The sequence below is a fragment of the Podarcis erhardii genome (genome assembly GCF_964252035.2).
Source record: "Podarcis erhardii genome assembly, chromosome: 5".
Lineage (NCBI taxonomy): Eukaryota > Metazoa > Chordata > Lepidosauria > Squamata > Lacertidae > Podarcis > Podarcis erhardii.
The window spans coordinates 43694223-43719335 of record NC_138509.1 but is presented as its reverse complement, the minus strand read 5'-3'; the positions used below and the strand labels follow the sequence as shown (position 1 = coordinate 43719335).

At 40.2% G+C, this 25113-nt stretch overlaps 1 protein-coding gene across 4 annotated transcripts in view; it reads left to right on the top strand.

Annotated features, from left to right (window-relative positions):
• Positions 1 to 25113, top strand: part of DOCK1 (dedicator of cytokinesis 1) — a 376896-nt gene that overhangs the window by 53560 nt on the left and 298223 nt on the right. For all 4 annotated transcript variants that reach the window (XM_081863133.1, XM_081863131.1, XM_081863134.1 and 1 more), the window contains exons 2-9: positions 3548 to 3631; positions 9858 to 9898; positions 11879 to 11934; positions 18120 to 18216; positions 20617 to 20765; positions 22673 to 22808; positions 23512 to 23669; positions 24504 to 24585. In XM_081863133.1, coding sequence (XP_081719259.1) covers positions 3548 to 3631; positions 9858 to 9898; positions 11879 to 11934; positions 18120 to 18216; positions 20617 to 20765; positions 22673 to 22808; positions 23512 to 23669; positions 24504 to 24585 — 803 coding nt within the window. The remainder of the gene's footprint in view (positions 1 to 3547; positions 3632 to 9857; positions 9899 to 11878; positions 11935 to 18119; positions 18217 to 20616; positions 20766 to 22672; positions 22809 to 23511; positions 23670 to 24503; positions 24586 to 25113) is intronic.

Genomic DNA, 25113 nt, shown 5'->3' with positions numbered 1-25113 from the left:
CCATCAGCCTATAGCATTGGCCATTCTATTTTTTTTTTTTTATAAATATTTATTAAAGTTTTTAAATATAAATGCACAAATAATAAACAATCTTACTTCTATCACAGACATAATTTCATGACTTCTTTGGACTCCCTCGCGTCTCCCGCTCCCATTTACATCGTTAAAAGTTTTTTCCAAACAAATTATCAACTTGTTTACAATCTCATGTCCACACATTCAAATATAATCTAGCACTTCTTCCAAAAAGTTTTATATTTTCTTTAGTCTCACTTATCATCAAATTTCAAATCTAATTTAGTGGTGGCCAATTTTTTATAATCTAGCATCCTTCTTAACATTCAACCAAATTACAATGTTTTTGTAGATACTTCTTGAATTTCTCCCAGTCTTCCTCCATCTTCTCTTCTCCCAGGTCACGGATTCTGCCAGTCATCTCGGCCAGTTGCATATAGTCCATCAGTTGCATCTGCCACTCTTCCAGTGTGGGTAGATCTTGAGTTTTCCATTTTTTTGCGATGAGTATCCTTGCTGCCGTTGTTGCATACATAAAGAATGTTCGGTCCTTCTTTAACACCTTCTGGCCGACAATACCCAGAAGGAAGGCCTCTGGTTTCTTAGTGAAGGTATACTTAAATACCTTTTTCAGCTCATTATATATCATTTCCCAGAATACCTTCACCTTAGGGCATGTCCACCAGAGGTGAAAGAATGTTCCTTCGTTTTCTTTACATTTCCAACATTTATTATCAGACGAATGGTATATTTTGGCAAGTTTAACTGGGGTCATGTACCATCTATATATCATTTTCATTACATTTTCCTTCAGAGCATTACATGCGGTGAAGTTCAGCCCAGTGGTCCACAACCTTTCCCAGTCCTCAAACATGATGTTATGCCCAATGTCCTGTGCCCATTTTATCATAGCCGATTTAACCATTTCGTCTTGTGTATTCCATTTTAACAGCAAGTTATACATTCTAGATAATACCTTAGTCTTTGGTTCTAACAATTCAGTTTCTAACTTCGATTTCTCCACCTGGAACCCTAACTTTTTATCATTTTTAAAAACTTCTTTAATCTGAGCATAATGTAACCAGTCTCGCACCTTATCCTTCATTTTCTCTAAACTCTGCAATTTCCAATTGTAGCATTGGCCATTCTAGCTGAGGCTGATGGGAGTTGAACAACATCTGGAGGGTCATAAGTTAAAGATTCTTGGTTTACAATATGAATTGCTGTAGTATATGGGAAACTAGGGCTGCAACCTTTCTATACACATTATGGAAATAAGTACCAGTGGGGCTTACTACGTTTGTATAGAATTGCATCGTAGATCAGTTAGCAGTTTTATTTTTATGTTGATTCTATTGCAGCATTTAAATCTCCCACCCCACAGTTTCCCAGCTCCTCTAATATAGTGCTGATGTCTCCTATTTCCCCCTTCTCTTCTCCAGCACACAAACTTTTAGGCTGTTTCTTGCAAATATCTGTGTTCTGAAATTTGCAGTAAAGTGTGTGTAAACAAGGAAGTGAGTCAGTTGAAAAATGCATCTGTAGCAATTTGTGTGTCTCCTATACATGTCCCAAGAAGAGTGGGTGTTATTTTCTTTTTTCTTAAAGAAAGATAGTGCCATTTCAAATGTTAATTTAGAGCTGTGTTGGCAAGGCCACACTTCTCATGAAATTCTGTGAGAATATAAGAGAACGAAAGAGAACGACTAGAAGAAAATGCTGATGTAGCTTTATATATACATATATATAAAACCAAAACACTGTTAACGATATGAAGATGAATGCTGTCAAAAGCTGTCCATTATATGGTTTCAAATCTACTGGGTATTTTTGGTCTTTCCTTTTCGAAGAGCAGACTCATGAATCTTGTTTGTTCTTTAATTTCTCTTTGGATATTCTATTTAATAAATAAAGTTGAATCTGTTTAATTGGGTGGAACAACTGTTTATTATTGGTTGTGTCTCGCGTAGCAAGCCAGTATGAACTGATGCTTGATGTCAGTATTTACATCTCAATGTAAACTACCAGGTTGAGACAATAGACAGAAGACAGAAGTGTTTCTGGTCAACAGGGCTGCTGATCCTTAGATTAGGTGGCACCCTCTTTTGGATGGACTTACATTCCTTCTGAATTAATTAGGTTCATAGCTTTAGAGTGCTCCTAGATTCTGCTCTACTCTTAAGCAGTAAGGATGTGATAGCTGTGGCTAGGCATGCTCCAATATTATTTTACTTATGGCCCACTGAGTACAAATAAAAAGTAGCAGATTATAGAATGCACAACAAGGTGGAAAGAGAAATGGCAAAACAATCATTGGTTATTTAAGGAAAACAGCAACATTTAGAAATCTTGTAATTTGCCTAGTACGGTAAGAGCTCTTCAATCAAATGAGCAACAGAGAAATGCTCTTGCACAGCTTAGGTTGACACACCAACAGCACCTGTTCCCGAGGAAGCGTGTGTGGACAAAAAGAAAACTGTTTTAGATTTTTAAAAACTCCCATTTTCTCCTCTTTGCACCCTGTCTGCTCCAATCACGGCCTTTCTAGGGCACGTATCAAATGTTACACCATTTTGACTGATTGAGTTTCTGTGCTGCTTTCCATTGAAGTGTATCCCAAAGTGGTTTACAAAACAATAAATAACAGTACTAAATGTGACAATAGAACATCACACTTGCAGATAAGAATATCACCATTATAATGCCTTGGCCATTAAGAGTTGTATAATATTGAGAAATACACAATAAAACAACTATAAGTAATTATAATATTCAAAACACCAGCTCATATATGATCCTGCATATCCACTCACATTTGTCAGAAGCTCTGGCCTGCATCTCATTGCCATCAGTGCTGTGGTCAGTGGAAGAGAACCTTCTCTTCTATGGTGTTGAGCTTCTGGAACTTCCTTTCAGATTGGTCCTTTAATTAAAGACTTTAGGCACAGGACAGATGTTCTTGTTTTGGAGTACTTGTGACAACCAGCTCTTAAATACTTCCATTCTTCTCCTTTTTCAGTGCTTGTTGACAATTTAAACTTATGTAACTTGTTTTTCATATTTAACATTTTGTATGGTGGTTTTAATTTTTGTTGGTCTTTGTCACCTGGAGCATCATGATACAAGTTGGAGAAGTAAGATACACATTTTTTAAAAATGTAAATAATAAATACTACAGGACCAGTTTATACGTTTAGCATTCTTTCTTTTTGTATGATCCTGTGTTCCGTCGCAAAATTTCAGAGGGTAGGACAGATCCATAGAATGAGCCTCTCTTGGAGGAACACACGGGAGAATATGCTGCTTATTCAATCCATAATTGCTTTGTGATCATTTTTTTTAATGAAAAGTGGTGATACCTGCAGTTACACTGGTTAAATTCCAGAGGGGCTTCTTATACACAGATAGTGGTTTCAGCTATGCTGACAAACTAATACTGAACTGTTACTTTTTTAAAAAATTTCTAATTAGCTGGTGGGTTTGTTTTGGCAGTATTTTTGATGCTAAAAACTTGACTTTTCCCTCTCTCTAGCATTCTACAACTATGATGCCAGGGGCCCAGACGAGCTGTCTTTACAAATAGGAGACACCGTCCACATATTGGAGACACATGAAGGCAAGTGGAACAAATGTTTCTTCCGTAACCATTATTCTTCCCGTCATGACTGTCAGCGTTTGGGTTTTATGTGCCTGCCTGTTTTAGCAGATGAGTTCTATTTTGAAATCTAATGAAATATTGAAGTATTTAAATGGGCAAAGTATTAACAGTTACTGCACATTAAACGAGCAGGCTTGTGATAGCTGAAGAATAACCTTTCTAAGATGTAAATTTTTCTTTTTCCCTCCCTCCCCCTCAACCCCCCCCCCCACAAACATTGATATTTGTGCAGCTTAATTTGTATGGATCTCTAGTAGCATCTGTTGAGTGGTTAGAATGGTAAGATATCCCTAAGAAACTCTCAGACTTCAAGGTCCTATTAAAAGGAGTTAATTTTGAATGCTGAATTATAAAATATACTTATCTTCTAAACTGTAAGTCTCTGCTGTGTGGTCTGTCTTAAAAAACCCCAATATTTTATTTGCATCCCTTTCAAAATGAAGTAAATTATTATTATTATTATGTATTGAATTTATACACTGTACTATACCCCCTGGTCTCAGGGCAGTTTACAGAATAAAATCAAAATATAAAACCACAAAATTCATAATCAAAATAACAACAACAACCCAATAACCCCTCCCCCTAACACCCCCCCCCCATTTTAAAAAGGGCATAGGATGTCAATCAAATCAACCAAAGGCATGGTTAAAATGGAACATTTTTGCCTGGTGCCTAAAGGTGCATAATGAAGATGCCAGGCAAACTTCCCTGGAGAGAGAATTTCACAGACAGGGAGCCACTGCAGAGAAGGCCCGTTCTCGTGTTGCCATCCCTCTCGAGGAGGAGGCACATGAAGAAGGGCCTCAGAAGATGATCTCAGGATCTGGGTAGGTTCATATGGAAAGAGGTATACCTTGAGGTATTGTGCTCCTGAGCTGTTCAAGGCTTTATAGGTCAAAACCTGCACTTTGAATTGGGCCTGGAAACTAATTGGTAGCCAGTGCAGTCTGACCAAGAGCGCTGTAATATGCTCAAGCCGTCTTGCTCTGGTGAGCAACCTGGCCACTGAATTCTGCACTAGCTGCAGTTTCTGAACTGTCTTCAGAGGCAGCCCTACGTATAATGCATTGCAGCCATCTAACTTTGAGGTTACCAGAGCATAGACAACAGTAGTTAGGCTATCCCTGTCCAGATAGGGGCATAGCTGGGCAACCAACCGAAGCTGATGGAAGGCACTCTGGGCCACTGAGGTCACCTGAGCCTCGAGTGACAGCAAAGGATTCAGGAGTACCCCCAAGCGACAAACCTGCTCCTTCAGAGGAAGTGTAACCCCATCAAGAGCAGGCGATCTCCCACCCATCCGGTCTAGGGAACCACCTCCGTCTTATCTGGATTGAGCTTCAGTTTGTTGGCTCTCATCCAGTCCATTACCGAGGCACGACATTGGTCCAGCACTTCTACTGCCTCATCTGCAGATGTAAAGGAGAAATAGAGCTGAGTGATGTCAGTATACTGCTGACAATATACTCCAAACCTTCGGATAAGCCCACCCAGTGGTTTCATGTAGATGTTAAACAACATAGGGGATAGGATTGAGCCCTGTGGAACCCCACATTGAAGGCTCCATGGGGTTGAAAAGCATTCCCCAAGCAACACCCTCTGGGAACGACGCAAAGTGGTGCCACACACCCCTAGTTTGGACAGTCGCTTGAGAAGGATACCATGATCGATGGTATGGAAAGCCGCTGAGAGGTGGAGGAGAATTAACAGGGACATGTTTCCCTTGTGTCTCTCTCTCGACTGAGATCATACAGTGCTACCAAAGCAGTTTCTGTTCCAAAACTGGGCCTAAACCCTGATTGAAACGGATCCAGAAAATCAGTTTCTTCCCAAAGTGCCTAGATTTGGTCTGCGACCATTTGCTCTAGAACCTTGCTCAGGGAAGGGAAATTAGCAACTGGCCCGTAGTTAATTAGGTTTTCCGAATTCAGGGAACGTTTCCTGAGAAGTGGATTTAAAGAAGTATTAGTTTTTATATACAGCGATATGTGTATAATCTCCTCTTCCCCCCAAATATTTGAAGGTTGTCTTTGACCTATATAATCCTTTATTAATATTTATTTTGTATTTATATCCCACCTTTCCCCCATGATGCTTAAGGCAGGATTCTTGCCGTTTTATCCCCACAGAAGTCTGTGAGGTAAGTTAGGCTGAGAGTGATTGGCCCAAGGCAACCCAGTAAGCTTCATAGCAGAGTTCAGTTTTGAACCAAGTCTCCACAGTCCTTGTCTGACATTTGAACAACTAAAGTAAGAATTTACTGTGTTTATATCTATCTACCGTTCAGCATTCCTTGTCTGACTTTATATTTGATCTGCTTTCAATCCCCTGGATGTAAATAGTAAACACCACAGCTGCGTAACAGTTGCAGGTGCATAAGTTTTATTGATTCACTCCCTTCCCCCGCTCCCTCCCTGCTCTTTCAGGGCTGAGACCTTATTTTCTTTCTCATCAATATGTATGTTTGCTTCCTCTTCCTCTAGCTTTTTTCCTCTGACCTTTTCAGATACAAATGAAGGATGCAGTTGCGCTGTTCCAAGTGACACTTTACAACCCTAGAAAGACTACTTGCATAAAATGCACAGTAAGGGGTCTCTACCACACTTGATAGTGAAAGGCATGCTCTCTCTACCTCATTTGTTTTATGCGATTTTCAAAAGCCAGGCTTAGCTGTTGCATGCTGCCTCATGACACTGAAATATGCAAATAGAGAAGCAGCATAAATTCAACTATTGATGTATAGTCTCCGTTCAGACTTAATGTCAATCTCTGGTTTTTCATTAACTGTGAAAGTGGACCTGAGAAGAGATTTTCTAAACTGACCATAGTTGGCTGTTGCACCTGAAGGCAGCAAACACTGGCTTGCTTAAAACATAGATTGCTCTTATACCAGAACTTCAAACTATGATTTGATGTTTAAATGAAGACATAGGGACGTAACCCTGTGTTTGTTTGTCTGGGAAAGGTATCCTTGGTGGGCCAAGTATTCTTAGAAGAAAGGCAGCAAGACCTCCTTCGCTAAACAAAAACTCTTTTGCAGCTCAATATCTCTCCCTTTTCTTCTTAGTTACCCTCAGTGCAGAGCAGCTCTCGGTTCCAACAGCTAGACAGATGCTTATAAACCTGCTTTATAGAGCCAGCGTGGTGTAGTGGTTAAGAGTGGTAGACTCATAATCTGGTGAACCGGGTTTGCTTCCCCACTTCTCCACATGCAGCTGCTGGGTGACCTTGGGCTAGTCACAACTCTCTGAAGTCTCTCAGCCTCACTCACCTCACAGAGTGTCTGTTGTGGGGGAGGAAGGGAAAGGAGATTGTTAGCTGCTTTGAGACTCCTTAGGGTAGTGATAAAGCGGGATATCAAATCCAAACTCTTCTTCTTCTGCTACTTTTGATGAGCTGTACCTGGTAGCACTTTCTACACCTTTATGTGCCTTATAACACCGATAGAGCAGATAAACCTGTTTGTCTGATTAGCATCACAGATAGCAACTGAAACAAATATATTTGCTGATGACTGGATGGGTATATTTAAGTCAGTAGATTTTATCAAGTTGGTTTTTGTTTTTGTGGGTGGTTTTTTTTTTTTTGGTATTTCCTACAGTAGTGCAAATGTCCCTTCTCCAAAGCACTTGGGAGTAAAGGTGCCATAAGCACCTCTCCCCTGTCTTCATCTAGCTTTACAAATCTTCCCCACTGACAACCCCATTGTAGTATAATTATTTCAGCCCATCAAAACATCTCTCACATTTGTGGAGGCAGGATGTCATTGCAGGGAAACAAAGAGGTAATTTCTCATTCACTCTGCCCCCCCCCACCCCCCCCACCCCCGATCCACAACACATCTGCAAGCGATCAGCATTATGTGCTTTTATTGCTACCAAGCCCATTCTGGTTTAGTGTGACTGTTTAATCAAAAAAAAACCCCCACCCCCCCCACCCATCACACATAATAGTCATTCACAAAGAGTGATAGTGCTGCGCCAAATTGGGAGGAATCTTCCATACAAACGCTAACCAATTCAGCACAAAACTGGCAAGCGAACCTGCATTGTAAACTGCTCTGCCTGTCATTCTCAGTAAATATGGGTCCTTTCCTCCACCCACTGATCCTCTGGAGAGGCCACAGACAAATTTTACAACAAAGATTATAAAAAACGACTACTGTGTTTCATTATGTATCTACACCGCTAATTTCTTCCCATTAAAACCATGCTTTTGTGCAGGCTATGTAGAGGGACTGTCTGCCTCAGCTAATTACCCACATATACCTGAGAAAGAATATAGGATCTCTTCTTTCCTGCCTACCAGGCTGTTTCACAGTCAAAAGGACTGCAGGATAAAAAGCGCGGGGGGGGGGGGGAGGCAGAGACAACTCCTGTCATCCTGATGGCAGCATCACTGGTCGTGGATGATGGGAGTTGTAGTCCAACAAAGATCTGAAGACACAGGCGTGGGAAAGGCTGCCCTGTAGGGTTGAAAGAAATTTTTATCGAACCCATTCACAGAAGACCCAACATATACATGATTGTATTTAAAGCCTTAAAACAGTGCAGGACCGCAATACCTCAAGGACCGCCTCTCTTCATATGAACTGACCCGGATCCTGTGATCATCCTCTGAGGCCCTTCTTCATGTCCAGAGAGTGGCAACATGAGAATGGGCCTTCTCTGCGGTGGTTTCCTATTTGTGGAATGCTCTCCCCAGGGAGGTTCAGTTGGCACCTTCATTATACACTTTTAGGCGCCAGGTGAAAACGTTCCTCTTTAAACAGGCCTTGGGCTGATGGACATCCAATGCACTTTTATACGTGTTGTGGAAGGGAGGATTATTGGTTTATTTGTCCTTATTTTTTTAGTGTACTTTTGTGTTTTTTTTAAAAAAAATTGTAATTTTATGTTGTGAACTGCCCTGAGATCTACAGGTCTAGGGTAGCATACAGATTTATGTAGAAATAGTAGTAGTAGTAGTAGCAGCAGCAGCAGCAGCAGCAGCAGCTAGATTAAGCACACAAAATGGCTAATGGTGGTGGTTTATTGGTTTTTCTAAATCACAGGACTGGAAACATGAACATCTGTGCATATCTGCCACACACATTGCACTACTCACACAAACAGATCACTTCCATAAGCAGCAAATATTTAAGCTGCCTTCAGAAATGTCTACACCAGGTGCATGTTAGAATCTTGCATGCAGCAACATGGCAAATCCATGCTCTGTTCACTGGGATTGGCCACCAATCACCATCAGAAGGATCAAGGCAGATAAAAGGCATTTTTAAATGCACAAACACTAACGACTGGATGTTTCAAGCTGTTTTTAGTGCTATTAATCAGACCACTGGACTGACCATACATACAGAATCCAAATATGGTCAGGTGAAAAGCATTCTTTTACACTTCTGGTAGATGGTGGATATTGCAATGCCACTTATATAAATATATGATGCGGCCATATGTAGGACTGTATACAGTATTCTGGTTATCCTGTGGTTATACCAGGTTAAACTACCTGACTTTTAGAAAACATCTGAAGGCAGCCCTGTTTAGGAAAGTTATTAATGTTTGAGGTTTTTCTTGTGTTTTTAATATTCTATTGGGAGCCGCCCAGAGTGGCTGGGGAAACCCAGCCAGGTGGGTGGGGTATAAATAACAAATTATACTATATTATATTATTATAGTAATGTGCTTTTTGTGTGGCTTCCTTTGAAGTCTGTTTTGGATGTGTCAGCTAGTGCAGTATGCAGCAGCCTGGATGTTTGTTGGGTCAAAGCCTTTGTACCATTTTACTCCAGTTCTGCACCAGCTGCACTGGCTGTTTATTCACTTCTGAGTCAAGTTCAGAGTGCTGTTACTGGCATTTGAACCACTAAACTACTTGGGACCAAGCATTCAAATTCACAGTTATAAAAGAGGAAGATGCCATTTGTGGATTGAAAAACTGACATGCTAATTGCACCATGGGTGGCTATTACGGTTGTATACCACTTTTGAAGGATTGATTATGTGGGATGGATGCCATTTATGAATTGTCATATATACAATGAATTGTATACAAATTGTATACAATGTATTACAATGAATTGTAATATATCTGTACTTGACATCAAGATGTGTGTGGATTGTGGGTGTATGTTGTCTACCAATTAGTTTATAAAAGTTTATTAAGAAATCTTTTCTTCTAGGTTGGTACAGAGGTTATACTTTAAGGAAAAAATCCAAAAAAGTAAGTATTTCGTTTCCATAGTAGCAAATTCTTTTTTTGTGTCTGATGGTTTAGGTTTTTCATAGTAACTACTTAAGATATTCTATTTCCTTTCGAAACTTTTTACTGAAAGGTAAATTAGAAAAAAGTTTGTGGATAATGCTGTTAAAATAAGGGTTGCTCCGAAATAGAATTTGCTTTTTGAAAAACAGTAAGTAGCTTTGTGATATTTTCTGTCTTTCACTACAAAAATGGGTGGTGGTTAGCCTTCACACATACTTACATATTTTGTTTATAGAAATACAGTGGTTCCTTGGGTTACAGACACTTCAGGTTACAGATGCTTCGGGTTACAGACTCCGCTAACCCAGAAATAGTACCTTGGGTTAAGAACTTTGCTTCAGGATGAGAACAAAAATCGCGTGGTGGCAGCATGGCGGCAGCAGTGGGAGGCCCCATTAGTTAAAGTGGTGCTTCAGGTTAGGAACGGACCTCCAGAACGAATTAAGTTTTTAACCCGAGGTACCACTGTAGGTTGGTAAGAGGAATAGTTTATAACTTGCTGGTTGTGAATTTTAATTTTAATTAATATTAAAATTGAGTTTCAGTAGCTTCTCTTTCAAATGTAAGTGGGCACTTTATAGGAATCCTGTCAGCTGAACTCACCTTGTTGGCTGACCTAGGCGCTACAGTGGTACCTCGGGTTAAGAACTTAATTCGTTCTGGAGGTCTGTGCCAAATCACACCGGCACCTGCGCAGATGCAGCGCTTCAGGATGCAAACGCTGCAGGTTGCGGATGTGCCTCCGTCACGGATTATGTCCGCAACCCGAGGTTCCACTGTAATTCATTTTACTTCTATTACAGTGGTACCTCCATTTAAGAACAGTCCGGCTTAAGAACGATTTGGTTCACAAACTCCACAAAACCGAAAATAGTGTCTTGGTTTGAGAACTTTACCTTGGTCTAAGAATGGGGACGCGGGTGGCACTGTGGGTAAAACCTCAGCGCCTAGGGCTTGCCGATCGCATGGTCGGCGGTTCGAATCCCCGCGGCGGGGTGAGCTCCCATCTTTCGGTCCCAGCTCCTGCCCACCTAGCAGTTCGAAAGCACCCCTATGTGCAAGTAGATAAATAGGTACCGCTTTATAGCGGGAAGGTAAACGGTGTTTCCGTGTGCTGCGCTGGTGCCAGCTCGCCAGAGCAGCTTTGTCACGCTGGCCACGTGACCTGGAAGTGTCTCCGGACAGCGCTGGCCCCCGGCCTCTTAAGTGAGATGGGCGCACAACCCTAGAGTCGGACACGACTGGCCCGTACGGCCAGGGGTACCTTTACCTTTACCTTTTTAAGAACGGAATCCGAACATTGGAAGGGCACCGGCGGCGGGAGGCCTCATTAGGGAAAGCGCGCCTCGGTTTTAGAACAGTTTTGGTTTAAGAACGGACTTCTGGAATGGATTAAGTTCGTAAACTGAGGTACCACTGTATTTAGAATGGCGCATGAGCAGTGGGGTTGCAGGCATTGAATTTTGGCATCACACAGGCCTGTGCGGAAATTTGAGACCCTAAGGTCCACCACTGATCAATATATGTACCATCCTACTTCCTCTCTGCTCTTCTAATAATGGTCCTCCAATGAGAATATCAGAAGCTTTTGGTTTAGATTTCAGTTAACGACGGTTCAGCATTCTGTCCTAACCTCGAGCTGTTGTTAATTGAAATGCCCCATGATTTAAAACAGGTTTGTTTCAAGTAGCTATGATTATGATTAAACCAGTTAGTTGGGTTCACGTACAATGCTAACCTCGTCTAGTTAGTATAAAGTGAAAGCAAATACTTCTGAATTCCTCCTCCCCCTGGCTTGCCCAGGCTTGTTCTTATAATTATAAATCATCTTTCAGGGATGTATAATTATGTAATATTTAATGAAATGTAATTCTGAACTTTATTGGTCATTCAGAACCCCCTCCCCCAGCAATAATACATTTATTTTTCTTGTTTAAGGGCATATTTCCCTCCTCCTATATACAACTTAAGGAAGCAATAGTTGAAGGAAAAGGGTAAGTTACAAAATTAACAGATGAAAATATTTTCATAATGGCTTCTTTGCACATTAGATAAATAAATGACGATGCACAGGAAATTAAGTCTAAGATTTATTCTTTCAAAGATTAGGGTGGGGGCAAAGGAACAAGTAGAGAATGGACAATCACACTTCTTTGTGGTCTAGGGTTTATGTGAATCAGTACGGTAGCAGTGGTTTTGAGATAACTAGTTGAATGAAAACATGAATGATAACGGCCAGATGTTTGAAGATTGGGAGAGATTGTGGAGGAAAGGAAAATATTATGAAAATGATGTATAGGTACTTAACCCCTCTAAAATTGTCAAAGATATATCATAATAGTGATAATTTATGCTGGAAATGTAAAGAAGGTACCTTTTATCATATGTGGTGGACCTGCCCCAAGGTGAAAGACTTCTGGGAGAAGATTTATAATGAAATGAAAAAAATGTTGAAATATACATTTATTAAGAAACCAGAGGCCTTTCTTCTTGGAATAACAGGTTTGGAATTGCCCAAGAAAGATATTAGATTGTTTTTGTATGCCACAACTGCAGCTAGAATTTTGTTAGCTAAGAATTGGAAAACACAAGAAGTCCCAACAGTGGAGGAATGGCAGATGAAGATGATGGACTTTTCGGAGCTATTCGACCTGACTGGAAGAGTCCGCGACCAGAAGGAGGAGGAGTACCAAGAGAAATGGATGAAATTCAAAGACTATTTAGTTAAATATGTTAAGAAAATTTAATTGGAAAAACTTGCAAATACCAGATAGGCTTAGGATTTAAATATGTAATGTTAGAGAATAATATGTTTAAAGATAAAATGGAAAGAAAGAAAGATGTTAAGTGATTAAGTTAATTTTATGAGAAAATTGGTTTTGGAAAACTGTTACAATGATATACACTAAAACTCAGCAAGAGGTATTCGAGGAAGTCACTTAAGAGTGTTATTAAGATCGGATTAAGTACAGTTAAGATATATGTTTGTTTGTTTGTTTGTTTGTCTAAAAATTTTTGGAAAATCAGTTTAAAAAATTGAAAGAAAAAAAGATAACGGCCAGTTTACCCAGTAACTCTCTTGAAACCCAAACTCAATGTTTGAGCGGATTTATGACATTTTTTATGTTTGCAAGGAAAGTCTCATTGATGTGAGAAGAGTGTTTTCATACTTCCGGGTTGGCGCCATAGCCGAATGGCGGATTCCCTCCGAGCTCCGGAGGGAATCTGTTCCACAGGGGTCGGGTCCTGCCGCGCCGGCGACGCGGGGACCCTCAAAAACCACGGGCGCGGAAGCCCGTGGACCTGGTGACTCGGCGGGCACCGTTTGCGCCCCCCCGACCCGCGAAGGAGCCTTTTTAAAGGCTGTGGAGCGGGGGGTGGGGAGTGGCGTAGTGCTGTGAGTCTTCTGCTTCCCCTGTCGAGCGAAGCCGCAAGCCATTCGACCGAGAGCGCTGACTTCTTCTTTTGAAAATCTGGACTAAAACCGAACAACCCGTGAGTAATTTGGAAACCTGGATATTGGCTAAAATTTTTTTTGGATTCGGTACGAGTGGGGAAATGTAAAAAGGAAGTCCGTTTCCCCTGCCTTGTAAACAATCTGAAGCAAGGACTAAACAATTAAGGTCGAAAGACTATTTCATTTTCATTGGATTAAATTATTAATTACACGGATTGACTGTATAAGTAATTGTGCTGGAGGATTAGAATCAACTCTGAGAGCTAAAGTTCCTCCCCCCGAAACCCGGGAGCGATCCGCAAGAGAGGAGCCTGTGGAGGAGACGTAGAAGACTTTGACAGCTGTCAAACTAGCTGTCAAAGTGGGAGAAAATAGAGAAATTTGTTTTTGATGTTTTTGCTGGCTACATTTGTTACAATACAGCGATAAATTGTTGAAAATAAAGAAGAAATTGAAACAATCCAACTGGACTGTTGGGCTGGAAATGTGAAGGAATACTTAATAACCAGAATCCCTCTAGAGGGGGTTCAGGGACACTACAAGAATGGAAATTGGCCGGAAGATACTAGCTGACTTGGATGAGGTTGCTTTTCTCGTGAGAAAATTGGCAGAGCAAAGTTATGTTTTGTCTACAGTCCAGGCAGCTGAACAACAAAAGAAACTTGAGAAACTTGAGGAAGTGGAGAAAGAGATACTTGTTGAAAATGAGCAGCAGGAAGGAGGGGCTGAAATGGTGCAGGAGGCAAAGGAAAGCCGGAGGCCTGTCAACATGGATATAAAAGAAAAAAAGGTTTGGATGATGAAAAGTTGTTTTGAACTGAAGAAGGAGGAATGGAAAGATCGCCCTCTGTGGAGATCTGAAGATTTTGGGACACTAGGACCTAAAAGGATTAAGAAACAAGCTTTGAGCTCCACCTTTAAATATGGAGGCCCGGCTGGAAGAAACATGGACATTTTTGGGACAGAGCCCTTCCGAGATCTGAGGGTTAATGTAAAGGACTATCAAAAAAACCGGCAGACAGGAGCTGAGAGGGAATTAAGAGCCTCTGATGTGAGGAATCCAGGCTGATACAAGATGGACTAATGGACAATGGTTTAGGGATTGAAACCGGGAAAGGGAGGGAGGGATTTGGGAATCCGAAGGGTGTATAAATATATTTTGATGCTTTTTACCATATTTGTTTTTTCTTTTTTTTATTTTTACATAGGGGAATTTGTGTAAGGGAAATTGGGTCGACCTTAGCAAAAGTTTTTAAGCATAATGATTATTGTATATAAGTTAAAATTTCGATATATAAATTGAATTAAATATTACAACAAATAAGTGTTAAAAATTAGAGATAAGAACTTGTTGAATAATTATTTGGACATGGAATACAAGAAGGGGAGGCGGGGAGAAGTCGCGGAAGAAAGTTATTGAAAATTAGGATTCTAAGTGTTGAATGTTTTTTCTTTTTTGCCTTTTTCTTTTTTCTTTTTTCTTTTTTTTCTTTTTTATTTTCTCTGTTTTTGAGTATTTTTTGAAATGATAATAAATATTATTTAAAAAAAAGAGAGAAGAGTGTTTTCAAAGCAATATTTTTCTAGCTTCAGCTGTTATTTGCTTGTGACTTTTTCTGCCAGTTCTGTGTGAAATAGCAGGGTTCCATGGGCTTGTAGACTGTAACACAGTGGACTTCCTCTTAAGGTGCTGACTGAAAAGACCAGCCAAGCACATGGACCTTGTCCTGATAGTCACAGGAAGTGTTGGTGAGACGTGATAGTTTAACAGAGAGAGAATACTTGGGATTGTGACAGGAAAACGTAGATTGGAGATAAATCCAGGCGACTGCAGGAGAGGCTAAAAGCTGTTGCTTGTGCTGCCATCCCAAGATTCTGGACACATGTGTCTGTCAAAGCAGCTGGCATCTACTTCTGACTGAGATGGCATATGGTATATACTGTGTCTTTGATTTAAAACTTTATACTCCAATCCAGTTGTTCTGAAAGGAACACAGAACTATAGAACAGGAAACTCTATACGTAAATCAGGGAGCTCGTAACAGAAGAGAAAAAACAACAATAAAGCAGATACATAAAATCATATAGGTGAAAAATGGGGCACATGGTAGATAATTGAGGTGGTACAGTCTATCCCAGTCTATCCTAATAAAGGCTGAAATCAGGGTTGAAGGTTAGCATTATGAGAATAATAATGCCTGTGTTAACATGGAGTGGAATTAAACCGCTCAGGTAAGATTTACTCTTTGGTTCCAGTGGACCCCCGTGTTGCTCTGTAGTGTGCATGTGTGTGCATTTGCACTGGAATGTACAAGATTAAAATAACGCACACACAAATATGATTCAGTGCTTCTGCGGTAGTATAAGCACAAAAGTAGCATTTTGCCTATTTGATAAATTTAAAGTTACTTTATGCATCTGATTTTGAGAAGTTGCTGGACCTCAGCTAGTTTAGATGTTTAGTAGTTTCCATGGGGTCCCTTCTTGCTCTGATACCATGATTTCAGTAGGAATACACCAGATCCCAATACTTTAGTACAGAGGTAGCTAATGTGTTGCCCTTGGGCTGGATTCCCACCTCTGGTCATCCCTGACCATTGACCATGCTGTCTGGGGCTGGTGGGAATCTGGAGGACTCCTGGCTAAGTAAGTTAAATATAAATTAAAATAAAAAATAAAAAGGAAAGGAGCTGTGATAAAATACTGTAGGACAGCTCACTCCATAATTCTTGAGGGCTGTATGGAGTAGGAAGTGGTTTAGGTTTGCCTAAGATAAGTTTTACAGATGATTTAAACAGCCCTTGGGGTCCACAGAAATTCCATTAGCTGGCAAGGGTTAAAAAAAACCATCAAGCAAAAAGTATAAGATCTACAATATATATATATATATATATATATATGCTTTCGTAGATTTTCACGGGTACAGGAATGCAGGTTTTGGTGTCCTCGGGTGTCTTCCCGTGTAAAAGTTGGGGTGTCTAGGCGACGTTTCGACGAGGTCTCACTCGTCATCTTCAGGCTGGTGCTTTCGGCTTCTTGTTACTGGAACAGAGCAGGATCTCAGTGTTTGAGTTCCTATAAATACTGTAGAGGGGGTGTGGTGTATAGCCTCCAATGTTCTGGGCAGAGAGGAAGTTCCCAGGCTAGTGTGCCTTTTCTTCTTTTGTTCCTTAATTACTTGAGAGATATCTTGAGTGATTTCTTGAGTGATATCCTGAGTACCACTTAGGTGGGTCATTAGGTGTGGATTAGTTGTTAAAGTCTTTGTGTCTTGACCTCTTGAACTTTGTGAAGAGTTTTCCTGAGAAGATGGCTGTACTGTACTTAGTTGTGCTCTGGCTTGGCTTCGTGTATAGGGGCGACACATCCCGCTTGTGTCGACACATCCCGCTTGCCAGACATGTGACGACACATCCCGCTTGCCAGACATCTGGAAATTAGCCCTCCCCACAAAAACTGACACCAGATCCAGAGGCACACAGAACGCCAACACCAATCAACCACACCAGACCCAAACCCAGACCCTCTCCACAGATGAATTACAGACACCATCCAGTAGCCAATCCATGGTGGCACCTCCGGATGCTGCACCCCCCTGCAATCCCTACACAGATCTGGCTGACACAAGCCACAAAACCACAGCTCGCCCCTATACACGAAGCCAAGCCAGAGCACAACTAAGTACAGTACAGCCATCTTCTCAGGAAAACTCTTCACAAAGTTCAAGAGGTCAAGACACAAAGACTTTAACAACTAATCCACACCTAATGACCCACCTAAGTGGTACTCAGGATATCACTCAAGAAATCACTCAAGATATCTCTCAAGTAATTAAGGAACAAAAGAAGAAAAGGCACACTAGCCTGGGAACTTCCTCTCTGCCCAGAACATTGGAGGCTATACACCACACCCCCTCTACAGTATTTATAGGAACTCAAACACTGAGATCCTGCTCTGTTCCAGTAACAAGAAGCCGAAAGCACCAGCCTGAAGATGACGAGTGAGACCTCGTCGAAACGTCGCCTAGACACCCCAACTTTTACACGGGAAGACACCCGAGGACACCAAAACCTGCATATATATATATATATATATATATATATATATATATATATATATATATATAGCTTTGCCAGGTACAAGCCTGAATGTAAAATAACTATTCTTCTGTGCCTGGTTTATTTTTATGCCTTTTTAAATATGTAAATTATGAAAGCGCTAATCATTTGATTACTGCATAATGACACCTTCCTGACTGATTGCATAGCTCCTTCAGTAAGCACCATACTTTAGACATACTGTGTAGTATGGTAGTTGTATAGTACTCAGATGATGCGTTATTTAAATGTAGTAATTTAGAGGCACAAACACTGAGGACTCGCAAAATAGCTTTTCTTGTCCTTGAAACTAGCAGTGTTTGGGTTTGAACAGAATCCCTTGTAATGACAGGTGATGTGCAGTTGGCTGGTTTTTGTGTGTGTGTGCTTATGAATACCAAATGCTTACTCTCTCAAGCGTGTACCCATTTTATAATGTTGGAAATGATTTTTTTAAAAAAGTTGTGATTATGAGTTTTTAAACCAAAAAGAATTGGGTAGGTTGTGTAGAACAGCACAATTCAGCGTTGGTATCTAACAGCTGATGTAATTAGAATGCAATTACATTTCCCCTCCTTTTTTCTTCTTCCATGTGAATGACATTCTATGTTGGCTTGCTTCTTAGACAACATGAAACTGTTATACCCAGCGAACTACCACTCATTCAGGAGGTTACCACCACGCTACGGGAATGGTCTACAATATGGCGGCAGCTCTATATTGTAAGTATAGAAGGTTTCCTAAGATAATTCATTTTTGAGGGTCCTGTACCATTGGTCCTTGAAAAGGCCTGTAGCTCAGTTCACAAAATCAGCCAAGCTACATACACCAGTTAAAAATATTCCAAGGGCCATGGTGCCAGTAGCTCAAGGGTATATACCAGCAGTGGGGAACCTCTGGCCTATGGATCAAATTGGGCTCACTGGCCAGATTGGCACTCCTTTTATATGCAGACTTTGCCTGTCAAAGCTCCCAGGTTCCATTCTCATCATATTGTGTTTAAAAAGAAACTTGAGCAGCTGTCTCAAGTGGAGTGGAGAGCGATTGTGAGTTGGAGTCAACTGTTCTAGGGTAGATGGATCAGTAGGTTTGATATATGGTTTATGTTAACCTCATATGTCTCTATATGAACAAAAAGGCCATTCTCTCTTTTTTTATAATAATTTTTATTCATTTTCCAAACATTTTTATACAATCAGCTCATATTTAATCACACATTCATCAATTTTTGACTTCCCTCAATTTCTTTGCCAATCTTTCGTTAAAATTTCTATTGTTAACGCATTTCCGAACTTATTATTGCCTTTAACCATTCCTCTTCTTTTCTCCTACTTTCTTTTTTACAATATTTCTTAATTTTTCACAGAGACTCTTCAAAACCAACAAGCATTGTCTGTACATCACATATGCTTTTCAGATATTCTGTAAATCTCCCCCAGTCCTCAATAAACTTTTGGTCTTTCTGATATCGAATCTTCCCAGTCAGTTTATCCAATTCTGCGTACTCAGTCAGTTTCATTCTCCATTCTTCCACTGTTGGAATTTCTTCCTGCTTCCATCTTTGCGCCAGAAGTATTCTTGCTGCTGTTACTGCACATTGGAAAAGTTTACAGTCTTTTCTATTAATTTCATTACCTACCAATCCTAGTAGGAAGGCCTCTGGTTTTTTAACAAATGTATATCTCAACATCTTTTTCAATTCATTATATATCATTTCCCAGAAACCTTTCACCCTTTTGCACTCCCACCACATATGATAGAAAGTCCCTTCTTTTTCTTTACATTTCCAACACTTATTACATGTTTTATATATTTTAGCCAATTTAACTGGCGTTATGTACCATCTATATACCATTTTCATTACATTTTCCTTCAATGGGGTACACGCTGTAAATTTTAACCTTTCATTCCATAATTTCATCCAGTCATCATATTGTATATTATAACCGAAGTCTCTGGCCCAATGTATCATTACCGATTTTACCTCTTCATCTTTTGTATGCCATTCCAGCAACATTTTATACATTTTAGACAAATTTTTATACTCATTATTCAGTACCTCTATTTGAAATTGTGATTCTTTTCCTTCATATCCACACATTTTACAATCTTTTTTAAACATTTCACTAATCTGATAGTAATGCAACCAATCATAAACAAATTCTTTCACCTCTTCATAAGTTTTCATTTTCCATTCCCCCCCCCTCTTGCCAAAAAGGCCATTCTCTTTCTTCCCCCATTCCTTCTAGAAATTTGGGTTGCCAAAATGCTTATAATTTTCATTCTGTTGCTGATTCACACATGCATCTGGCTGTGCACACCTGCATGCATTTAACATGTTTGTGAGTATATATAATATTGTTCCTGAGTATTTCCTTGTGGTATTCCAAATGAAAACCCAAATGTAAGGAACCGAAAAAATTCACTTTTGCATCGGTCTGGTTTCTCCGAGTTGTGTTTTAAAAACTACTTTGACTATTCTGAAGAAACAAACAGACCTACAGTAGTTATAAATTCCAGCCTCTGACTACACTTGCTCCTGCTAATGCTGAATTCAAGAGCTGAGTGCTGCCAACTTTGTGTTCTAAACTGGGCCACCCACGAATGAAAGGGAGGTCCAGGGGTATTGGGGGGGGAGTCTGTGGTAAGCAGAAATGCATAAAACTTAAACCCCCTCCCCAAAGTGGGCAAGTCCCTTCCCAAATTATATCTGAGGAATATGCCTGCATGCTGCCTTCATGCTGCTATGGGAACCTGGCAGCTTATGGTGCAGAGTTCAGGTGCAGATACTCTTCTTCAGCCTCATGGTCTTTCCTCAGTCTGGTAAGCTCTTGCGGATTCCCATCACCTTTTCTGAGCTTGGAGGCTAGGCAGAGAAAGTTCCAAATGCCTTGCAAGGCAGACAGCAAATCCACATTGCAAGGCTGTAGGAGGCTGAGAGGCAGGTCCAATAGCACTCGCACCCTGAGGATAAAAACAGAATATTGAATTGATACTTGTTTATTATTATTTTTTAAATCCAACTCCCAGCACTTTTCCTGCTGTACCACTCTGGCTGTTATACTTCATTATGAAGAAGACCAATAACAGAACTAAATGCATACTGTTTTCCTCTATTACAGCAAGATAACAGAGAAATGTTCCATAATGTAAGGCACATGATATATGATCTTATTGAATGGAGGTCACAAATACTCTCTGGAACCCTACCCCAGGATGAGCTCAAGGAACTTAAAAAGAAAGTCACTGCCAAAATTGACTACGGAAACAGGTTTGTGATGTTGTCTGAAATGCACAGGCTTTTCTTTTCTCTTTTTGTACGTAGAAGTCATATGCATATAACTTGTATAAACCTGCAATAAACCATTGCATTGCGGAGTACTCCTGTTCAATGTTCTAGTCTACCAGTCATGCTTCCCCCACCAGGATGATCCATTTCATTTTGCCTTGCCTTGGGCTTTCTGCCCCTGACAGACAGACATGGCATTCTGTGACCACTGATCATGTGCAGTCTTAATTAGATAATTTGGGGGGGGTTGGCTTCTTAGCCCCCCCCCCCTATATTTTTTTCAGCTTCTGTAAACCTTAGGGTTTCCCCAAGCTGACTTTTCGTTTCTCCATAACCCCATTTTGGCTATGTAGTGGTCATAACTCAGCACCTGAATTCCTTATTAGTCCCTTCCAACTCTTCAGATTAGGACTGTGTTATTAATTAGCCATTACATATTCTTCCTTCACTGTAAAAATGTAAGGAGCTGAAGGTAAAGGCAGGCATGATATAAAAAGATTTGCAGTCCCCTATCTATAACTGGCTTCTCTTGCAAATGTGAAAAGTTGGTATTTTCAGAACTTGAGAGGAAATGTGTGCTGAGATTAAACACAATGAGTTCATTTCCAACTCAGCCCTACTAAGGTATAAATGTTATGCTGGTCTTCACCCTTGGAAGTTCTTTTAATCTTAGAACTGAGAGAATCTGAACTTTAAGGTGAAGACAGATGTAATGTTTTTGATATGATGGGATTGGTTTGAACACTCGGTGCTCTGAAAAGAAATGTCTTGGAATGGAACAAATCTGTGTTCAGACCACTTGCAACCTATTGAAAATTTCATGTCTGTTCTCACTCTTACTTTTTTAGAAGAAAGCTTCCAGTCCTCCGTATTAGAGATGTATGTTTCACGTTACTTACTGTCCAAATAAATTGCTAGAGTACAATCTAGCCTCTGTTTACCAAAGGGCTGAGATTTGGCTAGCAAATTTGCTCCAAGGCAGCAAAAACTAACACACCAGTCAATATTTTTTTGCAGCAAATAGGAATTGGGACAAAAAAGTTTTGCCAGAAATTGGATCTGTTATATAATTTTAGACATTGTAAGTATTTTGCCAAACTTGTTATGAGAGCGAATTTTAACATCAGGTTTTGTGTGAAACATACTGTTTTTGAGGGCTCCTTCATTGGGACTTACTAACGCAAATTAAGAGAAACAGCCATGTCATTTTCAATATATGCTTTCTGTAGCCAATGTTTGTAAAAAATATTACCTAAGAAGATTACCTTGAGACCTTTTTTTTGCATTCAAATTGTTAAGTGAAGGCTGTTTGCAGTATTTGAAGCTGGAGATGTACTGCTGATTTTGTAACTTTTGTGCTTAAGCTTACTAACTTTTCACCAATTAATTGATTCAAATTCCAATTGCAGTAACAAACATTTGGGTAAGTTGGCTCTGGATAGATTATTTAAACATTTGAAGACTGGCTACAAATGATTTGCAACCCTCCCAACATAATTATATCATACAAGATTTATAGTCCAATATATGATTTGTAATCAATTAACCACATGTTGTCAATATCAATTAAGTGTTTTAAATTTGTTGTTAGCCTCCCTGAGCCCGGTTTTCTGAACTGGGAAGGGCGGGGTATAAATAAATTTATTATTATTATTTATTAGTATACCAGAGGTAGCTAACTTCAGTTAAGCTTTATCATAGACGTATGTCATAGATCTGGAAAAGTCCTTGAATTCACCTTCTGCTTCTGTAAATGGTTTATGAATCTTCCTGTAGCTTTGTCTAAAAAGCCAGAGTATTTTAAAGCACCAAACTGCTTAATTGTGTCTAGTTCAGATTAATAAGAAAATGCTGTTGATTCACTTGCTGTTGTTTTCCTTTTCATACAGAATTCTTGATTTAGACCTAGTGGTAAGGGACGAAGATGGCAATATATTGGACCCTGAGCAAACCAGCACCATCAGCCTTTTCAGAGCTCATGAAATAGCTTCCAAGCAAGTGGAGGAAAGACTGCTGGAAGAAAAAGTAATAAAACATAATGCATACTAGTATACATTATGAAATGTGTAAATGGTGTTAAGGACTAGCAATGACATTTAGATTGTGAATGGCTTTCAAGATGATGTTTTCAAAAAACACATTGCACATTTCTCCTGGCTATAGCCTTTGCTACAGTCCTGAAAGAACATAAGCAGTTTTTTAGTTGGCACCGTAGCTTTTAGCATTCATAGATCATAGATTTAAAACCTCCAAGGGTTTAATTAGTCACTAGTCTGCTCACCTGGGGCAGGATAAAATTGGTGAATTGAACCTTCCCTTGCCTCTGTATCAGTGCTATGCTGCCTACCTCTCTGAATCTTTTAGATCTGGGAGACTACTGTTTCTAATGAGAAGAGAGAAGGTTTGCAGCAACCACAGCATGTGGTACTTGCCTGCATGGATGTCTTGCTTGTAAATGACCAAGAAAGGCAGCTCTGCCAACCCTGTAATTGTCCGTCCTTCTCTTACCCCCCAGTTTCTAGCCTAGTTGCATGCTGCCTATGACACATGAAAGATGCATGGAGTGAGAGTGGAGAGGGAGCAGATTAGTGAGCTAAGAACAGGAGCCAAATACACAAATATTTGCAGGGCTGGATTTATGTAAATGTTTTTATCGTGGTGGGTCAGTTTGTTTCTTAGTCATCATAGAGTACTTGGTAAGTTCTTTAAAAATTCTCTCCTGTTTCAGTCTCAAAAGCAGAATCTTGACATTAGTAGGCAAGCCAAATTTGCTGCGACACCTTCGTTTGCCTTGTTTGTAAACCTGAAAAACGTTGTCTGCAAAATCGGAGAAGATGCTGAAGTCCTTATGTCTTTGTATGATCCTTTAGAATCCAAGTTTATCAGGTCAGTGCTGTACGGCAATGTTTTGTTTGCTTTGTTAACTTATATTTTAGTTTAGTGACCGCCTAATCCCAAAGGCACAGGACTAGTCATATGAATATACACTCTTTACTTTAAAAAAACAAAACCAAAAACTTTATTTGTGAATGGCAGGGAAATGCATCTTCCTGAAGATATATAGGTGATAGTAAAGAATTTGAGTGCCCATGATATACATTCAACACCCTGCTCTCTTCTGAACCGCACAAAACACTCTATTGCAGTCCTCTCAGTGAGAGGGTACAGCGTTTATCTCTTCAATCCTTTAAAGTGGAATTATAGTGATGAACATCACAAATGCCTGTTGAGGATAGCAAAGATGAAGGCTGTAAAGCACACAGCACATTTACAAGTATAAGTGGGCCTAGTGCTCGCATTTTGACAAGCATCTGGAAAAATGGCACCGTGAATTGATACAGAAAATCTAAACCTTGAACTTCAGAAGCCCATTTAAATTCTTTCAGCTTTCAGATAACATGCCCTTTTTTGTAATGTAAGGGGGGCGGGAATCCATCAGGATTCTCCTTACTCTCCCAGAGCACATTTCTTCTGCAGCCCAAATGGAATGTAAAATGAAACAAATCCATGTATTCCTAGTTCCTGTTACTGCTTAAATGTGTGTGTTTGTGTATGTTACACATGTACAAAACACTGTTGTCTAACAGAGGCAATATTGGCTGAGTAGAATCTCTGTATGCTTGTTAAAATGCAGGTTTTAATGTGTCACAATGTGACATATTTAGCTTTTGCTTGTAAAATTGTGATGTAGCTGATAAACTGATATGTTTATTTACGCAGTGAGAATTATCTGGTGAGGTGGTCGAGTTCTGGGCTTCCAAAAGACATAGATAGATTACATAATCTTCGAGCAGTGTTCACGGTAAGTTTGCAACTTTTGAGGTATTCTATTGCTTCAATAGTTTGTGAGGCAACAGGAAATCTCCAGCAGGGGAAGGCCATCGCTTTGTGACAGAGCACTGCTAAAGGGCTCTGGTTCAACCTCTGGTTCAATCCCTGGCATTTCTAGGGCTGGGAAAGACTGGAGAGCTGCTTGGTTGCTACTGGAGACAGTACTGAGCTAGATCAGCCAACAGTCTGATCTGGTATAGTGCCGTTTCCCATGCCCCTGCCAAAGTTTCCTTTGGCCCGACTGCACACCAGCCTCATATTGGTGCAGAAATGAGCATTGTTTGCCTTCCAGCTTCTGCCTTCAAGGACTGGAGCTGGGTTAGGAGAAGACATGCATTCCTTGCTTCCAGAGCGTAGGTATATACAGGAAGGAGCAAAGCTGTGCTTTAGCCCTACCGTGTCCCCCTGGCCTCTCTTGGTAGCCACATGTTGCACACAGCTGTGTAAGCAGAAAGCTGTGACTGGGGTACTTGAATGATCAAGTAAGCAAGAGCTCACT